Source organism: Suillus fuscotomentosus (assembly GCF_016647785.1).
Source record: "Suillus fuscotomentosus strain FC203 chromosome Unknown F5891scaffold_121, whole genome shotgun sequence".
NCBI classification, from domain to species: domain Eukaryota; kingdom Fungi; phylum Basidiomycota; class Agaricomycetes; order Boletales; family Suillaceae; genus Suillus; species Suillus fuscotomentosus.
In genome coordinates, this window is record NW_024539633.1 from 23,527 (window position 1) to 50,972 (window position 27,446).

Below are 27,446 nucleotides of genomic sequence, written 5' to 3' on the forward strand. Positions count from 1 at the left end.
TCCTATGCACAGTGTGACTCATATCTCATACCTGTGCACTTAGCACTTCATCAGCTGCTCACATGCACTATGACTTTGGTTGCACATTGGTATGTACATCCTCTATCCATCCATTCCATGTCTATTCAGTTCATCAGTGCATATTTCTATTACATTTCTGTGTATTCTGACAATACCTCCAGTGCTATGCACACACATTCCATATATCTATGTTATGGACCCTTATATTACATATTATCATGTACTTGATTCACTTCCTAGTTTGCTTTAGTACTTGACAGTACTTAGCATTACTCATGTAGCATCATGTATATTTCTCACCTCTTGTTACAAGTAACATCAGTTACATGGCCCCACTATCATTTTCCCTTCATTCTCACCCTTATCTGCATCCAGCTTGCTCTCCTCTACTAAATATCCATTGACTGTTGTAGCACTTGGGTTGGTGCTGGGCACATATCCTGCCAATCTTACAGATAACTCATATTGTACTTCTCGACACTCCATTTACCTTCTAAAAGCTCTGCATGTTCATTTAAGTCATCTGAAGGTCATCTATCCCCTTCCGAGGCCTATTCTTACTTACAATCCACCATACTATGTCCTATCTATATCTGTTTGACTTTGCTGGTGCATTTTCACTTCATTTCTCTAAGTACTCAATATGTTATAGGTTGTTGGCCCATCAGGTACTCAATTAATATGTACAGTGGCATACCTTATGCATTACATCACCAAAAGTCCAGAAAACCAATATTACCTTATTCGGCTGACGGTCACAAGATTTTCTGGGTCACGGGTTTTGAGTGTTGAAAAGATGACGCCAGCGCTTGATCATTATGACGTCGAGTAGTTCGTAGCTTACCGTTGTTCCCATGTATGCTACGCAAATGAGATGCTTCTACAATCCTGATATACCAATGATATACTGCTCTAAGTTTGATCCCTCCCTGATATTCCGTGCAATGCATACAGTCCACTTCGAACACATGGTCAATGGAAGGAGCTCATCGAGTTCATTGCAGATTCATGTATACATTGTACTTGGATTCAAATGATATACTGTTATAAGTCTGATCCACATGTGATATTCCCTTAGCATGTGTTCTGAGTCTGATAAAGTGTGATAATTACAAGGCTCCATATCCCTCTTGTGCAAGAACATCCTCATCAAGCTCCTCTCCCTCGTCAGCTACAATTGCATCTTCCTCGTCCGAATTGTTAGTATTTTCATCCTTGCTATTCTCACTGCTCTCCTCGTCAATCTCTTCGTCAATCTCTTCAGCATCCCCTCCCCAAGGTTCGTCCAACTCTCCAAAATTAAGGTCTTCGTTCTCATCTGCGTCCTCCACATTGCTGTCACTCCGCAGAAGCTCGTATAGATCTTCAGGCATCTTGTGGCCCACACCACCTCGAAAACGCATGAACATGTCCCTATCTACGAAACTAAATGAATAATTAGATGAACGTAGCAGTAGCAAAGGCAATATGTACTGATTCACATAATAATACATGTAGTCCATATCCTTGTCTTCAGGTGGATGGACGAATGAAGGTCCGAGTCGGGTGTTAGTCTGTCCATATGCAAATCCAGGAATTAAGTGAACTCCCCGGATCACTTGATCAGGATCAACGAAGCCAAAGCTGTCAGGATCATCTCGACTGAAAAATCCAATGCGATGGAGTCATTTGGCAGACCACCCAGCTTTGAAGGCAACGTCTCGCCCGAACCAACGCACAAACAACACATGCATGCGAGTAGGTGCTGCTTGAGAACCACCAGGACCATAGTACCACACATTGACATGGAATACCTTGATAATATGAGCGTACCAATAGGGATGTCGGACCTCATCATCCTCATGTGACAACATCATGATGTCAGCGTGATTTTGTGGATTCATTGAATCTTGCTCTCGGCGAAGGTCATAGGTTGTATAGTTGATGCGCAGGATACTGTGTTCGTAGAGTTGATTGTTAGTGAGAATGACCTGGCTCCTGTCTTCGTCAGAGAAACCATCCTTGTCTCCAAAGTACTCAAGACCACGTAATCTTGCCAATAGATGGTTTTTCAATCTTGGAATGAAGTCCTATGACACCATATGAATAGATCAAAAAATACATGAATGAAATACTTACTTTGACTGCTGGGTCTTCTGCCAGGTTGCCAAGCCATCCAGTCATATCATACAATGCTTTAGAATATTTGGATATATGATAGTGCACAGCAGGTGAAGTACGTTCACGTGGTGCACTGGGTGCCTTAAGTAATTCCTCACGCTGTTGGACAATCCGTGCAATAACCCGTTCATGGGCTTTGAGGTGGGTCATTGTAGTGATCATGGTCTTCTTATTCTTGGCTGTCCTAGGGTACCAGCACTTGGCTCGCCGGTGTTCGAGTTCTCCCTAAAAATAGGATGTCAGATAGTCAACAGTTCAATTTGAGATAAACTTACCAGCTGTGTGGAAAAACTGTCTGTAGTACTGAAACATCGAATTGTGCTAGGATAATGTCCAAGAGCATGGAACTTATAAGTTGACAAATTGAGGGCCTTGAACTTGGGACTGGACTTCTGCTTCCCTTTACCTGAAGATGAAGGCTGCTTTGCTGCTAATGCAGCCTCTCAATGTCCACGTGCGGCATACTCATGAGGGAGTTCTGTTGTGTGGTAGTAGCTACACGTAGTCTTGAAGAATTTTCAGATAGATTGGCCCATGACCGTGGTTGCAGTATCAAATAATGCAAGCGTGTCTTCTGTGTGCATTCGAAGTTTGGCATATGCATGCCAAATGGAGAGATCGAATAGAAGATCGAGCACAATCCTGTTGTGATCATCTGGCAATAGCTTCTCGAAGACAGATATAGCGCACTGGAAATATTAAAAATAGATAACAGACAATCATTAAAATTGACTGACCTGTAACAGGTCCTCGAAGTCACGAGCTGCAAGTTTTTTCATAGCGGAGGCATTGCTGTGAAAGCGACGTATAGTTCCCCTGCCAAATGTTGGTACTTTGCGGTATCTAATGTAAAACGCTGTGAGCTTGTAAGACAATTGATATGCAAAATAAAACTACCATTTGTTGAGATCTGGAATCGCATTCCCTCCAGCTGCGTGAAGTATCCGCATCAAATGGGTAAATTTGGCCTTCCAAGTGCCAAGCTCAAACTTGTGAAGCAGATCAACGAGGAACATATTGGACATGTTGAATGTATGTTGCGCAAGTTTCTCAGAAAACGCAGACTGACTCTATATATTAGTAAACAGGATGCAGAGTATATGATGCTGCTTACCACGATTGGAACATATGAAGCTTCATCGAGTATCGCTTTGACACGACTCCCACCTACAGGGACTCCAAGCCAGAAAATCAAGGTACGGGCTTCTTCAACACTGCGCCGTCGTCGGAAATCATCAACACGTCTGTTAGTTACACGACCCTTCATGTCAAGTTTCATGCCCATCTTGTGGACATTCTCCTTCTTGACCAGGCAGCATGGACAGGGACACCATCCAAGAAACTTTATAGTAGCGAGTAGAACTCTGCGCAGTAAAAAACACATTAATGCCTCATGTCCAATCACACGTCAAATGAAACATGTACTTACTTCTCAGGATAGTCTGCCGAATATGAAAATAAATGTGGAAATACTCTTCGTGTGATCCCATCAGAGCACCAGATCACTATTCTGTGTTCATATGCTTCCATAAACTTACCATCTAGAAGCAACCTCCATATTGCTTGCATCAGTTCACATTTCAGATGCATATGCACCTCACTCATTGTAGCCTCGCCAAAGATATCCATGTAGATTTCTTGTAAATTATTTGGAAGCTGAAGGAGATACTGAGATACTGATATTAATGAAAATGAGTGGTACGTACTGTCGGAATATATGCCAAATGATGTGAAGCACGAGCCGTGGGCTTGCCTCGTGTATACTTGGACTGATTCCCAAAAAAGACATAAAACGGCCAGAGGGAGGCATCCCCAAAGTTCGCCAGGTGCATAGCATCTGACCACACCATGAGCGAGGCAACAACGCACTCAAGGTGATCTTCAGGGTCATGAGGGAGGGCATTGACCTCTGTGTAAGCTTCCATCAGTGCAGGGGACGCGTATGCCTCCCGAAACACTTTGACCATCTGATGATTGGGTGTAGTCCAGAACTGTTCAAACGGTGTCATATTGAATGACTGTGAGATGTTGCTCTCAAAGAGCCCCTTCAGTGACAAATTCCGTATTATACGGGCCACCCAACCTCCATAATATCCCGTATGAGACGGGCCAGTGGATCATGGGCCCATGTTGTGTATATTCTCGATGATGACGGATGGGCCAGAACACATATTATTTCCAATGGAGATGGGTGGGCCCATGTATGCCAATGATATATATATCCTTGATGTTGACAGATGGGCTGGGGGAATATGATCATTCATGGAGATAGGTGGGCCCATCTGGGTAATATGTAGAGTAAGATATTATAGACAGCTGGGCTGAAGAGAGATGTAAGGCAAATATTGTTATATAGACGGGCGGGCCGACAGGGGTGTATTACATATATGGGTGGGCCGAGGTAGGGGAATATTACATAGACGGGTGGGCTGACGTGGGGTGTATTACATATACAAGTGGGCTGATGTGAAAAGTATTACATATACGGGTGGGCCGATGAAAGGGATATCAAATAGATGGGTGGGCCGAGGGTGTGATAAAATATTTATTACATAGACAGGTGGGCTGAGGTGGGGTATAATTATATCGATGGGTGGGCCGACGTAGGATGTATTATATAGACAGGTGGGCCAACATAGGATGTATTACATAGACGGGTGGGCCAAGGTGGGGGATAATGCATAGATGGGTGGACTGATGTGGGGGAATTGTACATAGATGGGTACATATATGGGTGAGCCTAGATATGTTCCATCAAGACATACAGCTGATGTAGCCACCAGTGAATCAAACATGTAGGATACATGTACACTATGAGTGCATATACCTACCGTCAACCACCAAATCTAAACCCCTAAGCACAAAAACATGAATCGACCATGTGTGGCATTGACCAATAATCAAGGACTGAAGTGGAAAAACCCCACACCTGAACCCTGGTGTGCAACATATCCTATTTATAAGCATGGACACCAGAAGCACAACACTCACAAAAATATATATGTCAAATTTTCAGTGCCAAACCCCAAACCGAGATGTACCAACCCCCGAATCCCGAATCCCGAGACTGCTGGGTCTTGGGTTTCGGGGTTCAGGGGTCCTGGAACTTGGAACTTGGGGAACTTTGGGGAGATCAATAAAATTTGATTTACAATGGAGTTGATTGACAAACACATTGACTTACCCATGTTTGAAATATATTTTGTTTACACATACTGAGTTCCGAGTTCCAGGCCCCCGAACCCTGAAACCCGAGACCTGGCAGTCTTGGGTTTCAGGGGTCCGGAACTCGGGACTTGTGGAAATTTGGGGAGATCAATAAAATTTGATTTACAATTGAGTTGATTGACAAACACATTGACTTACCCATGTTTGAAATATATTTTGTTCTACATACCGAGTTCCAAGTTCCGGACCCCCGAACTCCGAGACCCGGCAGTCTTGGAGTTTGGGGGTCCAGAACTCAGAACTCAGTATGTAGAACAAAATATATCTCAAACATGGGTAAGTGTCATATCCCGTATTCCGGACCTACATCCGATAATATTCCCACGCCTCATCCGGACCTTCATATATCCTATCCATGTCTGCAGTCCTCTATCCATCCGGATCCCTGCACCTCCGCACATCCACATCCACATCCCTTTACCTTCGCAGCTAGCCTGCATCATTCACCCTTGTCCCATTGCCCTAATACTATATCTTGCATATCCACGCATCTCATCCAGACCACATCCGATCCGGTCCGATCCGATCCTATCTGACGTATAGATACATTTCCTATCCGATATACGATAAGCTTCTTGATTCATTTCCTGTGCATATAACATTAACACAGCCTATCCGGTATTCCTTGTTACCGGTACCTCGGTTATATCTATTACCAGTATGCTTACTGATCTGTTAACCTATGTTCATTTCCGACTCGCGTTTGTCAACCTTTGCATATGCTTCATACATAGCCTCAGACTCTGCTTATTGATCCTTCCGTTATTTCTCTTAGTATATAAACTCATGTATATGTCTTGTAGTACCTCAGTCTGAATATCATATTAGTCCTCGCACTAGTCTTCACTCTAAGTCCTCATATCAGTTCTAGTCTTCCAACTTAGTTGTTATCCATCTCAGGCCTAGGGAGTTTCTCCCTAGGCTGGAGCTCTGCTTATCTGATACTCCGCTCATCCGCTCATCCGATCCTCTGTAGTTTCCGGAAGTTCATCTGGATCTTTCCCGCGGTCCTCCAGACACTGCGGGCATTTTCTCATTTTCCTCCACCAAACATCCAAAAAACATTGAATTAGAAGATAGAAATTTCTTTTTATTGTGTGTATCAAAACATTGAAAAAAAATAATGAATGTATTGAAGATTTTCTGTATGCAAGACATAATCTAAAAATGAGTCATTTTCCCTCAAGAAACAGTCTATATTTTTCATTCATCATTCCTCAAATAACAATTTACAATCATGTCAATTTTTTGGCCTCTGTTTTTCCAATGTTCTGTGTATCAAAAATCTCAATTACTTCATCCTGTTCACCATATGTTTGATCCAAGAACATTGAAAAATCATATAACAAATAATAATAAATATTTTGACAATGTTTTGTTAAGGAAAAGCAAAGAAACTTTCAAATTTTCATTTGTATATTTGATCAGAGGAAATTTATGAAACATGCCCCATGTTTTGTAAGAATAAATACATAATGTTTGCAGTATATTCCTCCTGCACAACACTTAAAAAACATTTATTATGTTCAGAGAAAAAAAATGAAACATGATTGCAGGATACTCTGCCTCAGAACATGCACAAATTATACATTGTTTTCTGCACACAATAGGTGGAAAATACAGCATTATCCTTGAAGGAACATGATGAATTTTTGCATCATGTCCCACACACAGAAAATCATTGAAACATAAATTATCATTTTTTCAATGTTTTGACAGACAAAATGAAGGTACACTGGTTTAAGTAGTGCTGCTAAGAACCAAGAACCATTCGGCGGGGAAATGAGAACAAAATGGTGTGACAATATAGAAGGGTTTTTTGAGAAGATTTTTAGTAATGGTGAAGCAATGAGTATAGAGGCAAGGTTGAGAGTAGGGGTGCAAGTGTGAAGACGAAACATTTCGAGAGGCTAAGACTTTCTGTAGAGCAAAGTTTGCTTTGAGCAGGGAACCAACATATGATTCTGCTGTTGTTATGAGTGTACATGAGCAGTATAAATACATTTTCGAGTACTTTACTAGGCTGAAATAAGAATGGGGAGCATATGGCGAGGTGAAAATACTTTGGTGAAACAAGGGTATCGTGAAGTTTGAGCACAAGGTAAGATAACGGAAAAAGAGAGAATGGAGAAGTGAGAGAATGTATCCACATAACTCGGATGCGAAGTGTAGAGCTTTCTCGCATCTGTGAGTCACGTGGACTTTGTGAATGACAGTTCTCAGATTTCCTTTTTGAGGTGCGGGCCGTGTGTAGAGGATAGACAATCCTTACACATGTCATGGCCCATGGGACACAGAAAATTGATGAATCCTTTAAGTCAGCCTTTCTTATGCACAACCAGCTGCTTTTGCTCCTTGACATCACTTGGCATTAATTTGCATTTCTTTCTGCCTGTGAAACTGCAGTTGATGTATTTAGTACATGACTGCCTCAGTGCTGCACCAAGTAGTCCAGTTGTTGGCTTGTGACATGGATGGTTCACATTTGAACCCCAAAAAAACCAAACATGACCACTCTGAACAGTTTGCAAAGGTTCAATCCAGGGTTTGTCGACTCTGGTAGAACTGGACCCAGGTTTGGCACTTGCGCCCCCACTCTCAACCTTGCCTCTATACTCATTGCTTCACCATTACTAAAAATCTTCTCAAAAAACTCTTCTATATTGTCACACCATTTTGTTCTCATTTCCCCGCCGAATGGTTCTTGGTTCTTAGCAGCACTACTTGGACCAGTGTACCTTCATTTTGTCTGTCAAAACATTGAAAAAATGATAATTTATGTTTCAATGATTTTCTGTGTGTGGGACATGATGCAAAAATTCATCATGTTCCTTCAAGGATAATGCTGTATTTTCCACCTATTGTGTGCAGAAAACAATGTATAATTTGTGCATGTTCTGAGGCAGAGTATCCTGCAATCATGTTTCATTTTTTTTCTCTGAACATAATAAATGTTTTTTAAGTGTTGTGCAGGAGGAATATACTGCAAACATTATGTATTTATTCTTACAAAACATGGGGCATGTTTCATAAATTTCCTCTGATCAAATATACAAATGAAAGTTTGAAAGTTTCTTTGTTTTTCCTTAACAAAACATTGTCAAAATATTTATTATTATTTGTTATATGATTTTTCAATGTTCTTGGATCAAACATATGGTGAACAGGATGAAGTAATTGAGATTTTTGATAGACAAAACACTGAAAAAACAGAGGCAAAAAATTTAACATGATTGTAAATTGTTATTTGAGGAATGATGAATGAAAAATATAGACTGTTTCTTGAGGGAAAATGACTCATTTTTAGATTATGTCTTGCATACAGAAAATCTTCAATACATTCATTATTTTTTTTCAATGTTTTGATACACACAATAAAAAGAAATTTCTATCTTCTAATTCAATGTTTTTTGGATGTTTGGTGGAGGAAAATGAGAAAATGCCCGCAGTGAGACCTATTCTGCTTCGGACTTTGTCCTTGCAGCCTTTCCTCTGTTTACTTCTACTCAGGACAAGTCCTGAGTAGCCATTACACGTATCTGTATTAGGACGAAACCCCATTGTAATTTCCGGAAGTTCCTCCAGAACTTTCCTGCACTCATCCGGAAGTTACTTGTACCTGTCCGGAAAGTCCTTCTGAAGTTTCCCATGCCTTCAGACGTCTTCGGACTTTCTTCGGACACCAATCTGAAATTAAGGGCACATACTCGGGTAAGGGGCGCAGCGCACAAGCTGAAGCCAAGCCCCTCAGAATCAGTCCTACCCTTCGTGCATGGTCTTAACAGTAAGTCAATGTGTTTGTCAATCAACTCTATTGTAAATCAAATTTTATTGATCTCCCCAAATTTCCATAAGTTCCGAGTTCCGGACCCCTGAAACCCAAGACTGCCGGGTCTCGGGGTTCAGGGGTCCGGAACTCGGAACTCGGTATGTGTAAACAAAATATATTTCAAACATGGGTAAGTCAATGTGTTTGTCAACCAACTCAATTGTAAATCAAATTTTATTGATCTCCCCAAATTTCCCGAGTTCCGAGTTCCGGGACCCCCAAACCCCAAAACCCGAGACCTGGCAGTCTCGGGTTTGGGGGTTGATACATCTCGGTTTGGGGAATGGGGGTTAGTAAAATGTTTACAGATATACGTAGGTTGATTTAAACATTATCTGAGAGATGTCGTTCGTCTCAAATGTCAAATCCTGAGTTCCAAATTTTGGGACTCGGCACCCAGCACCTGGGACTCAGGGTTTGGCACTGAGAATTTGACATTTGGGTGTTTGGGTTTCAGTGATATCTACCTCAATCTACAGTTTCGAGTTCTGGATATTGGGACTGATCATTCAATCATTCAATTGTGGCATAGGTAACATGCATTGAAAAAGATTTATGTACATCTATCACTGAGCAATTATGTAGCCATTTCAACCTCCTCACCAGGAAGATCAACCTTTCCCTCAACATCCATCTCCTCATCAGAAGAAGCATATTCTGGCAGGAGGTTACCTGGTTCATTAGGACCACAATATCGCCAGAGGATTCTGGCAAGAGGTTGCCTGGTTCATCTGGGAGCACAATTTCACTGGAGGATTGTGGACCCTCAGGCTGAACTTGGGTGGGCTCAACCATGGGACCTACCATAGCAGATCCATGCTCAGGCGTCAAGGGTGTGGGTTCCATCACTGAAATGTCCAAATCAATGAGGTTGGAAAGTGCGGAGGGGAGGGGTGAATGGATGGGGGGGACCTCCTTGATCAAGCAACATTGATGCAACGGCCGGTGTGTCCAGAAGTGAAAATGAAGGGTGCTGGTCGATCACTGTGCGCCGGAGGCTCTCATGGAGGCATTGCAGGGTATCAATCTTAGTGTCCTGCTCCTGCACCTGAGCCTCAAGAATCATGATGCGAGCTGCACCATCCCGAATTGCAATTGCCATGGAATGGAGATATGGCATGGGAACATCGAGTGCTGCACGAGGCACTGCAATGCTGGAAGACCTGACTGCTAAGTAAAAAATTAGGTCAGCCGGTCATCAAGGGTTTGGGTGACTTACCAGCTGGCGCAGGTGCAGGGACAGGTGCAGGGACAGGTGCAGGTGCAGGTGCAGATGTCTTCTTGATGGTGATGGTCTTGCTGCGACCATGTGACTGCACCTGGGGTGTAGTTGCAGCAGGGATGGCCGGAGGTCGGGACAGGCCACGAGATTGACTACGAGTTCGGGCCCTTGACCGGGAGGGAGGCAGAGCATTGGATGGAGCAGGGGCAGGTGTCTTGGAACGCATCCGGCTGGTGGTAGACTTCCCTCAGATCCGTTTGGGTGGGGATCCCAGAGATGCAGAGTTGCATTTGATCTTCTTGGTGGAGCAGCGGATGCAAGACAAGCAGGGGAGACTGGTTCTCTTGTCCAAACGAGTCGCACAGGGCCAATTCTCCTTGACACAATAATGGCAGGGGTTGTTCTGTGGTATCCATTAGTAGATGGACGAAGGGGAATTAATTGGAGTACTCACTGGGCCAGGAATGGTGATATCAAATGTGGTATTGGCCGGCGGGTCACCATCCGAAGCACTGGAAGTATCTTCAGAGGGCTCCTCAACTTCTGGACGACTGCCGGAGGTTGCCTGACAGATTGTTAATACACATATGAGTTTCTGGAGAACTTCTAAGACTTACCCGAGCCTCCAGACGACTGCCCCGAGCCTCCAGACGACTGATGCGAGCCTCCAGACGACTGATGGGAGATTTCTAATGTAATGGGAATGAGTGACAATTATACATGGGAGGTCCAGACAAGTCCAAACGACTCACCGTGACCTCCGGACGACTGCCGGCAGTCAGCTGTGGACACATGAGCATATATTTAAGGTCCAAACAGATAAATCAGACTTACTGAAGCAGGCCCAAATGATTGCTTCTTGGGGGAACCAGGTGACTGAGGCGACTGGGGCTTCCTTACAACAATGGTGGAGCACTGGGGAAGGACGACCTCCGGCACTCCACGCGAAATCGGCTGCAACAAATTGAGAGCATGTCCCAAATATGCCAGAACACATACCTGAACAATTGGGTCTTCATCATCTTCCGACTCCACAAACAGCTTCGACTTTGGGAGTTGACTTGACTTGACACGCTTGCATGCATTCATCGCTGACTTTGGAGGTTGGGAGGAGTGTCCAGAAATCATCGGAGACTTCCTTTTGTTGCTCCCCCCAACTTCCAGCTCCAGGTCGACGGAGGTGGCCTTACCTTTTCCTTTGTCCCGGACCTCGGGGGTCATCTTGCCGGAAGGTCCAGCGACGACTGGAGGTGAGGGAATGACAGGGGTGGGGGAAGGGACAGGTGCAGGTGAAGGGACAGGTGGAGACGGAAGGTTGACAGTCAGTGGGCCAGTGGAAACATTAGGGACAACAGGGAGATCACAGGAATTATCACCCAACACCTCCCAGGCATGGACTTGCTTGTGCCAGGCATGTATAGCCACCCAGGGGTCATCATGGCCAATGCTGTGCCAGTTGGGTAATGCCCGGGGAGTCATGGAACGCACCCTCATCAGCTCCTTGGAGCAGGACGCCACAATTCCAGGGATGTATTTCCCTTTCTCATAGGCCCAGATGATGTCAGCCTACCCAGACATTAGAAACATTAATATTACACTATTTTAATGAGTTCAACATACCAAAAGAGTGGTGACCTGCTTTGTCAGAGCAAGGTGGACGTCCACTGAGCTGGCTGGGACATGCCGGGCGCCGGCAATGATGCCCACAAGTTGAGCAGTGGATGCCTTGAGGTCAGCCAAGGAAGATTGAACTTGAGTAGACATTTGGATGGAGTTGACAGATGTGAGAATGTTAAAAGCAGGGTGAAATCTGTTATCACTAGAATGAAGTTTCAAAGAAACAATACAATTGAAGGACAATGTTAAAAATCATTCATTGTTTGTGTTTGTTTGGTCATGGTTCAACTTTCCGCAATCGCTGGCCATCTGTTGAACTTCAATGTTATCAGTTATCAATCAGTTCATCAGCTCATCAGATATCATGAGTTCTCAACCTGGGGTCAGATTTCATGACCCTCCAGTCACTGAATTCACTTCAATGGATGTGGATGAGTCCTCCCAGTCCCGGATGTCCCTTGGTATGTTTTGTTTTTTCTGATTTCAGTCAATTGATCTAACATGGTTTAGATCCATTAGATGATATATACCTTGGGCCAGATGATGAGTTAGACTCTGATTCCGGGTCGTCCGGTGGTTTGGATGTGTTGAATGTGATTCCCGGTATGTTTTCCAATTCAAATGTACATATTCCACATGTGCAAATTCATCACATACTTCCAGATCCATCATCTCCGGCTCTGGCAGATGGACTGGCCCTTTACGATGACCCAGACTTGTATCTTGGTCTGGAGGATACCTTGATTTCGTCTGATGATGCTCCGGTTGTACCCAATTTTCCTATGGCTGGTGGGGTCATTCTTTCTATTTCATGTTCACCTTTCATGGCATTTCCCCAGTGAATGAATCGACTCCGGAGCCTCATCTGGCCACTTCGGTTGTACCAGAGGCATCCATACCTTGTAGGTATAGTCATATCATTTCATGTTCTTTACTCATGTTATCTCCCAAGCTATTTCAGAAACTGCCGAACGTCAATTGCCCGAGCTGGAACTCAACAATGAAGCACTGCGTGCTATGGTTCAGGAGTTCATGCCAATCAGATCTTATGATCAAGCTGAAAGTAAGTATGCAACATTTGATTATTTATCTCTGCTAATATCCTGCAAGTTCAATCAATTGTAGATCGCCTGGGTGATTACCAACAGTGTCATGAAGATCTTCCTGCCCCTACAGTAGCCCAAATTCTTGAGGCTGACAGACCATTCAGGATGGCATGGGCTGAAACATGCGACAAGCTGCGGAAAGCAGATGCTGACCTCTGGAGGATGCAAAGGGTAAGGGAGTCAACCTCCAAAATGCTGAAGGTATTAGATACCCTCATTGAGGCCTTTGAGGACTCAAGTAACATGTAAATATTGATCAATGTCTGATAGTAGACACATTTCAGTATACTTTACCTGCTAAGTACTTAATACTTGGTACTTGTATACTGTACCTACTCAGTAGGTAGTCCTTGGTACTTGTATACTCTACCCACCCATTACTCGCTGCCCGGCTTTCTGTTCTCAGTACTCGGTGCTCGGTACCCAGTGCTCAGTACTCGGTGCTCGGTGCTCGGGGCTCGGTACTCAGGCCTTGGTACTTGGTACTCAGTGCCCGGTGTTCGGGGTTCGGTACTTGGGGTTCAGTACTCAGGCCTTGGTACTCAAGATTTGGGATTTGGGATTTACAATTAGGTTGTTAGTACTTTGACATATACATAATAGCACATATGACATTACACATGAGGGCAGGAACATATATGTACATTAAGTGCGTCCCCGTGCTCTGGTTACTCTAGGTGTACTGTCTACTGGCATTTGCAACTTACTCCGGGTCGTCCTCATGGATGGTTCAACAGTGACTCAAGTGCCCCGCCTCCTTTTCTGTGCTGGCGGCGTGATACTCTCTTCCATTTCAACATCATCTCTAACCTCGCCCGTCGCATCTTCAGTTAACTCAGCAAGGAGGTCTCCCATTCATGATGTCAGTAATGCACCTTTTTTGGCCGGCTTGGCTGGGCAAGGCTTTGGAATTGCATGTGGGACTGCTGGCCCTCTGAGTGTAGGACCTCCCGTCCTGTGTTTCTTCAGCAGAGGTCTCCCGTCAGCCAGGTCATCATCCACATCATGCTCCATATGATGAGTAGCACTCTCCTTATCACTCTCAGCTTCTGTCGATGACTCCCGAGGCCTTTGGATGGTAACCCTCGGCTGCCTTCTCACTATATGAGTCTGAGGAGAGGGCGAGTTGCCAGATATGACAGATGGTATCATGTCCCCATCTTTGTTCTTCCATGCTTTGAACAGAAATGTGGGACCTTCGCCTGTTTCCTGCCGAGCACGCCAGAAATGGAGCAAGGTAGTGGTGTCCCAAATTTGCAGCTTCGAAGGTTCCTTCAAGTCAACATCCACCAGAAGATATGTCTGGGCCACGAAGTCATCCTGACTTTGTACAATGGCACTCCATGGCACAACCGCCTTGTCCTTCCCGGAGCATATCCCTTTGTCCATGCATTGAACAATTTGTCAGGTGATGCGACGACAAACTCACGATAGTGCGATGTAAGAAAGGCCCTCACTATGGCCTTCTTCTCCTCAAGTTTGGTGTTGGTGATGTCTGGAAGGAGTGGCATACCCTCCCCGTCCATTTTGAGTTCGAAGGCTGGTTTTTGAATTTGTTTTGGACCAATACAGAGAGCTCATGAGGGTCGCTCGACAGTGGAGGCAGTTGAAGACAATGAAATGGCATGGCTTCGGCCATCATTCTGATAACACGAGCACAGGAGAACTCGCATTATTTTGCCTGGCATGTCCTCAGCCTGGGATTAATGTGCTGTTGTCAGAGAATAAATCTCTTGATGAGTGAGTCCTATTCTGAACCACTGTGGCCTCCGTAATAATACTAGTGATCCAAGCTGAAAATACATCCGGTCATTTGTGATGGACGGAAATTTCAAAGCCAAACATCTGCATCCCATTAAGCCATTCAATGAAGTTTGGCTGTCCGATGGGCTTGGATTCATGGTAGGAAAGGACAGGTATAAAATGCATCTGGCAGAGGCTGCTGACACAGTGGAAAAATCAAGCTGCAACAATCACCGGGCAGTAAATCAAGCTAATGCTGCTCGGCACAAGCTGGAGTCCACCAGTATCGGGGGAGTTGAACCATGGGTCACTTGCAGACAAATGAACATAACCATCATTCGTGGAATTGGGTTATGGCACATTCATGGCCATCAGGACAGCTGCTATGTCCGATATGCTTCTAACTTTATTGGAAGCATTGGTCGGATCGATGGAGAGATCATGGAGACACTATGGGCACGGCTCAATCTGATCTCCCCTACTGCTCAGGGAATGACATCTCCCCACCAAAAGGAATGCCTTGATTATCAAATGAATGACTCCAATTTCTGCAAGATGATTCACATGAAAAGGACTCTATGCCGGAAGTACAAACTGGCTAGAAATGGCATCTTGGAAAGTGGAAAGGCATTCAACAGACTCGATGAAGCAGCACCCTCACATTTGAAGACAGAATGGTTATCCAGGGAGAGGATAGCTCAGTCAAGCAGATTGAATGATCCTTCAGCCATGGATGAATATGAGATCAATATCAAAAAGGGTACATTGAGTTCCATTGTCTCTATCGAGGTCTGAATTAATATTGCACTCAGCACCTAGCAAAAAGGAGATCGAGCTTAGATTGTTAGAGGAGGGTAACACCCGCAATGCAGCACCCTCTCACAGATCTGTGGCGACATGGATATCAACAGGGTTAGCAATTGAAGAGGCTCAGATTGCATTGCTCATCGAGGTCTGAAGGATTGGAAGAAGATCCACCGAGACACAGAGATTAGACATCGCCCGTCAATGGGATCAGCTCCAAGGCCAGATAGATGGATTTGCTCGATCTGCTCTAACACATCTCGGGGAGGGATTTGATGCAGATGATGAACCTGAGGACTTGGACATAGATATTCTAGATGATCTCAATGATGACCCGGCAGATTTCACAGAGACATCTCATACATGGACAAACTCTCCCGAGCTTACTGTAATACCATTGCCATCGAACCTGGGGGTCGATAGATGCAGACGATGCACAGCAGAGGATCTGATTCCCCTGGAGATGTCGCTTCGTGAAGGGCAGGCCAATGATGCCCTTCACAATCTCCACATTTACCTTTGCAACAAGGCGATCCTGTTCCGAACAACCGTTAGGCAGGCCAAATCCCAGGCCCTGAAAACTCAAGCTTGGTCCCAGGTGACATCGGTGCAGCAGGCAGTCTCCCTCCATGCCAGCATATATACAAAGACAAAGAAGCAAATGATGAAACTTGAGCCGGGGCAAGACCAGCTTCAGAAATACAAACCCCTGCTTCGCAAGCAACTCAAAATCAGCACTGCAGTGGGCGACCCAAATGCCCAAGGTCAACAAAATGAATCTTTGGCTTGGTTTTGGTCTGTTGAAGTCGACCTCGGGGGTCCTGATCAATCGTGGAATGAGGAATGTGAGTTCCTGCTTGCATGTCATATCCCACGGTTACCTGACTGGACCCATGCCAAGTTTACCGAGTCCATTGGCTGAGGGCAAAGGCACTACAGGATCGATGGAGGGAGGAAATGCTATTGGTCAAATTGGGGATGGATTGGACATGTAAGTTCTTTTTGTGGAAAACAACCCAATGGGGCAACCACATGCAGGAATCATTGGAGAAACACCTTCCGGGTCACAGATGCTATGCCGGAAGGCAATCCCAAATGTATTCATTGCTTGCACAGGATGCACAGGCAGCTTTTCAAGACCTACAAAATGTGTTGATAGAGGCTGGAGATGAATGAACATTGTTTTCTCATGAAGTCCCTTTTTCCACATACACAATTGAGGCCTGGGAATTGTCTGGGTCAGCCCATGTCGGAGTTTGAATTTCGTATCCATCCATCAGTGATTCTTATCTTCACATCTTCACCATCTTTCCCTTGTATTGCCAGTGCCATAGTCCTGTATTAGCCATGTCTGCAACTCCTGCATCCACTTCTGGCACTCTGAATGCTGGAAGCCATTACCAACCCCTGAAGCTGAGCCTTGCAACTATTGACTTTGTTGGTCAATGCTAAGAATTTGAGCAGACTTTTGTCACACCACTCCTGCAGTACTCCGCTTCACAGAATATTGTGTCAGTGGTTCCGGTCCCTGTCGCTTATATCCTTAAGTTGTATTCCACGCTAACCTGGAACATGGTTCCGGACAACGTCTTTTCATTCCACCTCCTTTCATTTCATGATGAGCCAATTGCAGGACATCCGTCCCGGATTGTGTTCGCATATACATGTCCATGGTGGATGGGAAACACCACAATCCCTGATCAACCATGGCAGTGGGGTGAAATAATGGCTTCCTGCATCTCTCACTACCAGTATTGGGCGGTAAGATCTTAGATGAATTACCTTGATTGATGACTTATCTGTATCAGCTTAATGTTGAGGATGATGCTTTGGTTCTTCCAGAGAAGTTGAAAAACACTTCGACTCCACCACTTATGGGACTGAGGTTCATTAAAGAACACATGGAAGCATTGATGGAGGAGCAAGATCAGGGCATCAAAGCCAAGATGGGAGAGGTGAAGATGTACACTGACATGTTAGAGAAATTGAGGAAAGGCAAAGGAGTGTAGTCCCATTCAGTCTTCATTGTATACAGGATGTAACATATTCTATGCATTCAAAAATCTTACATCTGAGTCCTGGAAGCCCAGGTCCCGAGTCCTGAATTTTGGAGGTCGAGGTTTGGAGACCCGGAGCTCGGCAACTGTGTTGGGTGTCAGGGTATCCAGAGCATTGGAGATAGCATGTGTCAGTATTTTGCGCTTCATGGTTCATGTTTCATGGTTATGGAATTGGGCGTCAGGGACTCAGTATTGAGAACAGTGTCGAGTCCCAGGTCACGAGCTCCGAGTCCCGAGTGCCGAACCCCAGGTCCCGAGTCCCGAATTTTGGAGGTCAGGGTTCAGCGACCCGGAGCTCGGCAACTGTTGGGTCTGGGGTTCGGGACTTGGGACTCGGAGCTCATGACCTGGGACTCGACACTGTTCTCAATACCGAGTCCCTGACGCCCGATTCCATAACCACGAAACATGAACCATGAAATGCAAAATACTGACAAATGCTATCTCCAATGCTCCAAATACCCTGACACCCAACACAGTTGCCGAGCTCCAGGTTGCCGAACCCCGACCTCCAAAATTTGGGACTCGGGACCTGGGCTTCTGGGACTCGGTATTCAGAACCATGTCGAGTCCAGAGTCCACAATGTCAGGGCTCAGGGTTTTGTCAAATGTGTATGGCAATAACAAATGTTAATTCGAGTGTATTTATACATCTTCCCCCAGTCTCAAATATCATGTGCTGAGGTCCAGGTGTTGGGACTCAGTAACCTGGCACTCGGGACTCCCACATGTCAAGTCCCAAGTTCCAATTATGGAATACCGAGGCTTGCATCCAAATTATTCAGTCCCACATATCACTTTGCAAATGCTCAAAATTGAGTATTAAGGTCCGGATAACCATTGGTACATGGTATTCATTTGTTGGAATGTATATAGGTCACAATGCTTGCTCTTCGTTTGATCCTTCACCGCTGTATGGACCGTCTCTCACAATCCTTCCGGAAAACGCAATCATACAGCTGGAATTGTACTTGAACTCCAGCTGAAGGCTTGGCATTGTCATCCGAGCATTAGAATAGTTCCCCACAGTGGTGAGAATGTCGAAGCATTCAGCAATGGACATGTGGTCTCGATGATGGGGGGTTTCCCAATTGGAAATGATGGAGAGGGTGTTAAACACAGATGCCTAGTACTGCAGGGCCTCCGGCATCTGTGGCAGATCCTTGCTTACTGCTGTATTTCCAAGGTTTGACAAGATTCTCAATCCTGCCCAGTACTGCTCAGGATGCATGACTCTGAGTGCCATGGACGCGATGGCTGCTGGCCTTGCAATGGCTTTGAGGATATTCTTGCAGGAAGGTCCCTTTAATGATGCAGATACCTCCGGATCTGACACATTCTTTGGGATTGGTGAGTATGACTGCTGGAATCACCATCTCATCAGATCCTACCTCATGTCCCTGTTGAAACCATGCCGGAGATAGATTGATGCATCTGGGAGTTGGTCCAACATCTTCCGAGCCCCAGTTGAACAATGTTTGATTAGTTTGCCAATTGCCATAAGCCCTTACACTTTTTTCGAGGCTTGGAGCGAGAAAATTGGTGGCCTCCCTGATTTCCTTCTGTAGGTTCCATTAATATTCAATATCCATTGAGTAACAATGTATATTACACACCTGGGTGGTGTCAGTCAGGGTGTCTGGGAGGTACCATGCAATGATGGCACCAGATGCATCGACAATTGTGGCAGGTTCATCAACCAACCTTTTGCCTTCATGGCCAGGAGGACACCTCTCAAGCAACCTCGCCTCTCTATGTTCATTATGCCCGGTGTCCTTCGGGGAGATCAATTTGTTACATCTTGCAATATCCATCTGCATCTGAACTGTCATGCAGGAATTTGAATGATAAAATGAATTTTCTGAATCTGCACAAAGACCCACTGGGATTTTTATATGCCTTTATGAGTACATCAGCCAAGCGATCACACGCCATCACCAGATCAGTGTCTAGGTTGGGGGAAGGTATGACTGGGCCTCCTTCAGTCTTCTCTGCCTTGAATTTCTGTTCGGTATATTCCCCTGCTTCATAAGTCACAGTCAGGGCCCAAGTGCGCCAGATGTTTATGCTATCAGGAGGGGAAGGGGAAGAACCGTTCATGCTGGATGTTAATCTTGGGAAATCAGACGCTGAATGCTGGATGTCCAGACTTTGGTGTTATAGGGGGTGGAGATAGAGAGGATCAGATAAGGGAGCTTGGGATAATTTTGGCTGTCAAAGATGTATTATCATCCATTGCTCAATGAAATACTACCTGATTGGAAGTGTGCTGGTCATCAGATATTCATTTGTCGACTCCCAGGTCCTGGAACTCAGAGGTCGGTACGGTTGACCCATATTTGGGTGGTCAGAATTTTGTGTCTTGTAGGGCAACACAAGCTCCGCACAGCCATGTCAGGAGATCACCTGCTGCTCCGGGAACTCGGTAACTTTGATTTATTACCTCCTCTGAGTACGTTGACTCACATTTTGGTGGTCGGAACTTGGCTTCTTGTAGGGCAACACAAGCTTTGCACCCCGGATTCCACATTCTGCAAGACAACCTAAGCACCATCAAAGGCCATGTCAAAAGAGCACCTGCTGCTCTCTTCAGAAACATCTCAACTTCGGTTGGCCATTTAACATGGAAAGTATTAACTAAATTATGTGTTGAGTTCTGGGTCCCGGACCTTGGAACTCGGAACTCGGTACAGTTGACTCAAATTCTGGTGGTTGGAACTTGGTGTCTCGTTAGGATACACATGGGCCCACTCATCTATATTTTATACCACCCTCGGCCCACCGGTCTCATTAATATGTGTCTGGGCCCACACGTATAATACAATATTTTATAATACCCTCGGCCCACCCATCTAATTTAATATGTGTCTGGGCCCACCCATGAATGTGATAACAAGTACCTACCATCTATCTCATACATATCTACCTTAATACACCCATCTGCATAATATCCAACTACCTCAGCCCACTGTCTACCTAATATTCATGTACATTGGCCCACTCATCTACTCTATATATTCTCTGCATGGGCCCACCTGCCTCCATCGGGAATAATTTGCCTCCTGGCCCATCTGTCATAGTCGAGGATATTGTTATCCTGGGCCCATGGTCCACTGGCCTGTATCATACGGGATATTATGCACGTCCGTTCCCTCGTATTATACGGAGATAGGTCACTGTAATATGTGTCTCAGGTGCCTTCCTACAGCGGTACCAGCTGGAATGACACGCTCTTGGTCTCGATGGCCATGTTGCCCAAAACTAATAAGTTCGTTGTAACCATAGCATGAGGGCATAGAGTATTTTACCTAGACACTAACTGTCATACTGACCGGGTTTGAGGAACGTCTGGAACGTCACCCCCTTTACTATCTGTTACAGTAACATGACGTGAGCCCCCAGCTACAGATATGCCCTATGCCACCTTGCACGGCAATGACACGATACCCGGGCCTTTAGGCCTTGATGACAGATGATGATTAGAAGAGAAGCCCGGAAGATGCCGGCTTAGATAAGCGATCTGGACCGCATATGATGACATAGGTCTAGAAGACCTATTCTTGTTATCAAGATAGAAGGCAAGCCTCATGATTGCCTCATAATACAGATAGAAGGATGCCTCGCAGTCCTTATCATAGATAGAAGCCTGCCTCATGCATGGTATCTCTGACTCGATAGATAAGCAGATTAGAACCCAGCTTCAAGCTGAGCTTAGATACGATAGAGTAGCCTTATATAAGGTCGACAATTAAAGTAGATGTTCCTTACTTTAATCTTACTGGGTTTTACCTTGAACTCCTTGTTCTGCTAAAGCTACTTGCTTGACATTCGACCCGCACCTTCAGAAGGACTTGAGACCCTTCTGCCTGTAACTGCTATCATAGCTCACCTCCGCAAGCTTACGCAACTCCTGCTTGTCTGTAGGAGTAGACTCAGCGTGCCTTTGCACATTTCTCTTCATTTTATGGTCCACGGACCAAAGGCTACTACTTCAAGGGTACAGCTTCAGAACTGGAGGGTGCAGAAGTGCCTGATGGATCGCTCTTCCTCAAGGTCGCAGGGTCAACACTTCCTTCCACTCTGAGAGAACATAAAGCCAAAAGTCAAGATTCCAATAAGAACTTCTGTCAATTGAGCTTAGTGACTCAGACTCGGAGTAAGCATCAGGATTGATTGCATACCGAGAACGAGATGTATACCTGCTGGCGTGCTGCTATTGATTTTATTGCTGACGAATTGACAAATTTGTCCTAGAGTATCATAGAGGAATCTTAAGCTTCTGGGCTACGTTAGGGTCACATGCGTGTGTTGATGGGAACATGTTGTTACTGCCACTGTGCCACATCAACTTGAAATTGTCGAATGCCAGTGGTCCAATGCATTTGTGCCACATTGGCCGACCAGATACAAGGCAAGTAGGAAGTAGGAAGCAGTTGTCTTTCTTGTCATCTTATTTTTCTTCCCTCATCAACTCTGCTAACAACACTCAATCAGCGCAGTCATTGAACATGTCATCTCCTGCCGATGAGATTGGTGACGCACCATCTACTCCTCCATGTGCCATTGCACCAGCTCATGGTGCTAGTAAAGCAGAATCTGCCACAAACAGCCGTTGGGTCTCCATCATCAGTGAGAATACTGACCTGGTCGGTGTCCAGTGCGTACCTTTCTTGTTTATAATAATAGTAATAAGTGATGCCTGACATTCCATCAAGGGGTTAAGAAAGTTTGCCTATGGATTCAACAGGATATTGAGCAGGTCACAGAGTGCAAGGAAGATGTCATCTTCATGCCCCCTACAGTGCGCTTCTTCCGCACCGGAGACCAGCAGCCTGAGCTACTGCATAAGTGCTTCAAAGTAGTTCTGCTGGTGTGCAATGGACAGGCCTTTGCCGCACTCGTAAAATCCTTTGACGTCAAGACAGCTCTCAACAAATAATGAGTACATGTTCAAAGTTCGCTGATTGGACATTTTCATGCTCACAATGATTGCAAGTGTGATCCAGGAGTCACCAACATCGCTCTCTCACGCCTTGAAAAGATCAACTTTGATAAGATGTGTCCTCCTGCCCGAAAGATATTCTCGCTTGCATCGAGTTGCAAGAGAAAGACTCCAGGAAGGATGAAAGGGATCAACTTACAGCCCTCTTCCTATACAGCGACAGACTATGTCCCTTCCAAGCCAGAATATCTACCAGTGGATTATTTTGACGCAGAAGACCCGGTGCCAGGTCCTTCGTGGACTCCAGCAGCATAAACTCCATTTGATACTGGTTGTAAGTGATGATATTTAGGACTCTGAGATTGAGCTAAATTAGCCAAGCTGCAGTTCTATCTTCTGCCTTTACTGCTGCCAAGCCTTCCTGGGACGTCCAGGTCCAGGTCCAAGCGCAAGGCCACAGACACTCTGGAACTTCCCATGCAAGATGAACCCGGACAACACGGACGTCGGTCTAGATGTGACCGTCCAGATGGGTGCCTGTACACCGCTGAAATGTTTGTGGTCAATCTTGGAGTCAGTCATCTGCTGCACACTATCGTCTTCGGTGAGTTCGTTCATCTGTTGAATGTATCTCACTCTCACCAAAGCTTTTTCAGATGATCTAGTGTCACGCTGTGACAGTGACTGAAAACACATCGCGCAGGAAGTCACCAATCAGTCTTCTGGTAAATAGAGCACGAGGCTCTGCCTGTTTGCGGCCGTCTTTTAGTCAGTTTGTTTATCGTAAGCGCTTCGTTCAATATCTCCCGCGCGTGATGGTGAAAAACTTGGAGAGGTGGATCTGCTGCTTCACACCAGTCACAACACAAGAATAATGCACTAAGCACTGCAAGGATGGGCCACCAATGTGGTCCCTGTCACAAGACCTCGAGACATGGATTGCTATCCTCGACATCCAATGTTCAGATCCATTTCGTGCATTCTCGTGTAAGATATTGTCCACGGCCTTGTGGCTCAAGATTCACTGGAGTTCTGGGTCGAGCTTTGACTGAATCATCTTTGAAGTAAGTTCTATCGCGCCTATTAAATCATTTTCTTAGCCAGTAGCAGCATGGATGGCACATTTGTTATCTGCAATGCTGCCTGTGGGACTGTGCTGCATATAATACATTGCCATAGTGGGGTCCTTGAACTCAAATGGGCACCTACATGCCTTCATGTCTGAATAAGCACAATTTTATCCCAAGGTCCTCCGTCCTACTTTCAGCAGTCACGTATTCTGCCTCAAGTCTCCATGATATTTTCCACCAGATTCTAAAGGGACCACTGCTATGCACTGGGACTTGATGGGTTGGTCATGCCTTGCTTTCACTGCATTCATTATTTCTCACACCACAAAGGATCAGCTGTACGACATGGTGTTGCTCTCTTGCTTCCTTGTTCACAAGAGAGCTCACCATCACCCCGCTGATTAATCATCGAGGACGGCAAACAAATGGTTGATTTTGGGTGGTTCGCAGGAGGTAAGCAGCAGCTCAAAACTATTGGGAACAGCTCACCATAAAACAGTTCCTGGTGTCCTCAAGTCTTTGCCTACACAGTGCTCATAAGAATCTCGAACTTGGAGTTGGTTCTCCTTTCTTCGTGAGTGCTGTTGTGCATTCATTCACATCTTCCGCAGATCCTCATTCCCCAGATCCTCCACCTTCGGGTTTGTCTAGAAGAGGCTTTTTCCCTTGTAAATCTACTGATGTACTAGAGGCACCTAGGCTTGCTTGAGTGACAGAATCTCCAGGCGATCGAGCTCGTGGTGTGAGGAGCTTTTCTCGAGGTTGGTCATGTGCCTTTTTGTGTCACTTGTCTGGTTATGGACAACAACCTACTGAGTAGCATGATGAGGACTATACAGACTCATCAGTCAAGGCAAATCAAAAGCGAAATGGTGAGGTCTTTCTCTTCTAATAAATGTATTTCATTTATATTTTCATATAGCTAGGGGCGATAACCTGTCAGCTTAAATGACCCTTCTCAACTGACTTCTCGTGATCGCACCAACATTCAAACACTCAAGCTTGCTCTCTCAACTACACAGTGGAGAGGTGGCACTCAGACCAGACAGAAGGAACAGAACAACTGGAATGGGCAAGAGGTGACTACTGACATGCTCTAGCTATATTACCTATGGACCTCGAGGCTCAGGCAGGATCCCTGACACCTCAGACAGACCCTTGGAAGTGTCCCTGGTGCCAAACCCCCTAACATAACAGAACTGGCTTCCCCATAGGTAAGCCCTTGACAAGTTTGATCCTCACCGCTGGCTTGGTTCAGAAGGTCGCCTTAAGGATGCTGTACTGCAGTATCAATCCTTGATCCGGTGCAGATCCCCGCCAAGAGACTGCAGGGACCAAGATCAAAGATGGAGACATCATTCTGACGTATACTTAGTAACAAGCTTCACACTTTCCTGTTTTCATCAGCTGATAGTTGTTTGTTCAGAACAAGTTCCCAGTGGTTGGTGCACGGGATGATAGGAAGCAATTCTCAGTTGTGGTCGTCGATTCATGGCCAATGCTAGAAGGCAAGAGGCCCTGTTACTATAGCCCTGTTTATAACCTCATACCATAGCCTACGGAATAGGCAAGAAGCTGCTCTTCGTACTTTCTGCCATGGGCATTCCCTGCACTTATCTCCTTCTGCCATCCATTGGATCTGTTATTACAGAGGTGTCGACAGTCTTAGTGGGCGCTCACTCCCTACATTTGAACGGCGCCCCCATGCAGGCACGGCCCTTGTAGCTATGATGGCAAAACAGCACAGTGTTCCTGTCATCTTTTGCTGCGAGACATACAAGTTTGCAGAAACAATCCAGCTAGATAGTTGTACCAAGAATGAGCTCTGTACATTTCTCTTAGTCGGCATCTTTCATCTCAAACTAAAGACCCCATAGCACCAACTGGCCTTCATGTATCATGACAGTCGTGACAGAAGTCGGAGTTGATCCTTCCTCGAAGGCGAGAAATGACACTTACCCTCAAAGCAGGCAAATACCTTTTCCTGTTCTCAGCCATTTCCTCCCCTCCCCAATTTACATCTCCTCCAGTACCTCCCACTCAATTGCACCGCTCATGTCAGGGACTGTGTCGCCAATGTCTTCCTACCTGCCTTCACCATGTACATCGTAAACCACATATCCACAGCACCACAGCACCACACATCACCACACACCAGGAAGTACACTGTTGCATCCCTCTCATCACATTCAGGAATGAGTTCACCACCACATCCACATCCACATCCACATCCACATGTATAGCATAATTGATTGGGTCAATTGAACTTCTGCATATCACGAGTCCACACCTGTTGTGCCTTCGGCACAGGAAGGCAGCGGAGCGCTTGTGCTCCTTTGGGGCACCTCAACTCCTTAATAATTCTGGTGAGGACCATTTCCCACACATCACCCCATAGTTCTTTGATTTGTGCATGCCAAATTCATGTCACATCGTGTCGCATCATGTGATCTCGTGTACTCAATGTTCAATGTTCTCACAATTGCAACACTCAGTTCCCATCTCTGGAGTCACACAACATCGTCTCTTGGACGATATTTCTGGTTTTGTTACTCCTGGAAAACTGACGGTCCTCATGGGCAAACTGGGTGCTGGAAAGGTAAGGGTATTGTTATGTCCTATTGCTAGCACCACCTAACCGGCCCCAAAGAGCCACTTGCACACTTTCTCTATTGCTATGCAGATGAGCCGCATGCTTTAAGACCAAATCTGCGGCTATGTCTCTTGCTGGTGTTGTTGTTGTGACACTCTTCACTAATTATACCATTCCCAAGCCAAATATTCCTGGTGCTCTCCACTGGATCATGTATATCAATGTGCGTTTCTGGATTGCAATTGTAGGCTTGCGTGCAGCCTGTGCGCTATGGTTTTGAGGCTCTGCTGATGACTGAGTTCCATAATCTGGAGTCTGAGTAGTGCCTGCTCTATGCTTGTCCCTTCAGGTCCTGCATATCTAAATATATTGTTGACTAACCAGGTGTGTGCTGTAGTTGGTGCTCAGCCTGGTCAGAAATTTGTCAATGGCAACCTCTTCATGGAGTTATCCTATAGCTACTATTACAGCAATCTTTGGAGGGTAAGTTGATGAATGATTCTGTGGCATAGAGATTCACTAATTTGAGCTCTTTAGAACTTCAACCACTTGAATACTCACAGGGACTGACCGAGGACATTGACATCCGTCTGTCACATTTTGGGCGCAGAGGCCAGTGTTGATGTTAGCAGTATCTCACACCCAACCACCCATGCAGCTTCATATCATGGGCATCATTTTAAATCTCATTACAATTTTTCTGACGAGTGCATTTTAAATACAAGCAACATTCAATTGGTGTACTAAAGCAAAATTTTCCTGCTGACCATATTTTGAATACAAACACACTTTTGTGAGTTAACATTTAAAATATTAGTATCATAAAAAGTGTATTCAAATCTTAAACAAAGGTAGACTTTAGCAAGGGACAGAATGATAATCTAAGTTTGGTTAGTATTTTAAATATTATTTAATACAAAATTCAAAATTCAACTAAGATATCTTGTCAACAAAAACATTGGAAAAAGGGTAACAAAAATAACAACTTTTTGCTGTGACAAATGATGATAAAAATTGTTCAAAAGTTTATTTACTATCAGGGTACAAAGTT

At 45.1% G+C, this 27,446-nt stretch overlaps 3 protein-coding genes across 3 annotated transcripts; all 3 read left to right on the forward strand.

The window, feature by feature from the left end:
* Positions 1-17,077: 17,077 nt before the first annotated feature.
* F5891DRAFT_1197370 (uncharacterized protein) lies at positions 17,078-17,739 on the forward strand (the record flags this gene model as incomplete). The annotated part of the gene is made up of 3 exons (XM_041368476.1): positions 17,078-17,167; positions 17,219-17,491; positions 17,539-17,739. The coding sequence occupies 3 exons, from the start codon at positions 17,078-17,080 to the stop codon at positions 17,737-17,739; spliced, it is 564 nt and encodes a 187-aa protein (XP_041218294.1).
* A 4,559-nt stretch (positions 17,740-22,298) lies between these two features.
* F5891DRAFT_986520 (uncharacterized protein) lies at positions 22,299-23,461 on the forward strand (the record flags this gene model as incomplete). Its single annotated transcript, XM_041377784.1, has 5 exons — positions 22,299-22,419; positions 22,506-22,660; positions 22,787-23,021; positions 23,109-23,336; positions 23,436-23,461. 5 exons carry the CDS (start codon positions 22,299-22,301, stop codon positions 23,459-23,461), a joined length of 765 nt encoding a protein of 254 aa, XP_041218295.1.
* Positions 23,462-26,272: 2,811 nt separating this feature from the next.
* F5891DRAFT_986521 (uncharacterized protein) lies at positions 26,273-27,018 on the forward strand (the record flags this gene model as incomplete). The annotated part of the gene is made up of 6 exons (XM_041377785.1): positions 26,273-26,401; positions 26,505-26,618; positions 26,644-26,668; positions 26,745-26,779; positions 26,804-26,878; positions 26,959-27,018. The coding sequence occupies 6 exons, from the start codon at positions 26,273-26,275 to the stop codon at positions 27,016-27,018; spliced, it is 438 nt and encodes a 145-aa protein (XP_041218296.1).
* Positions 27,019-27,446: the final 428 nt, after the last annotated feature.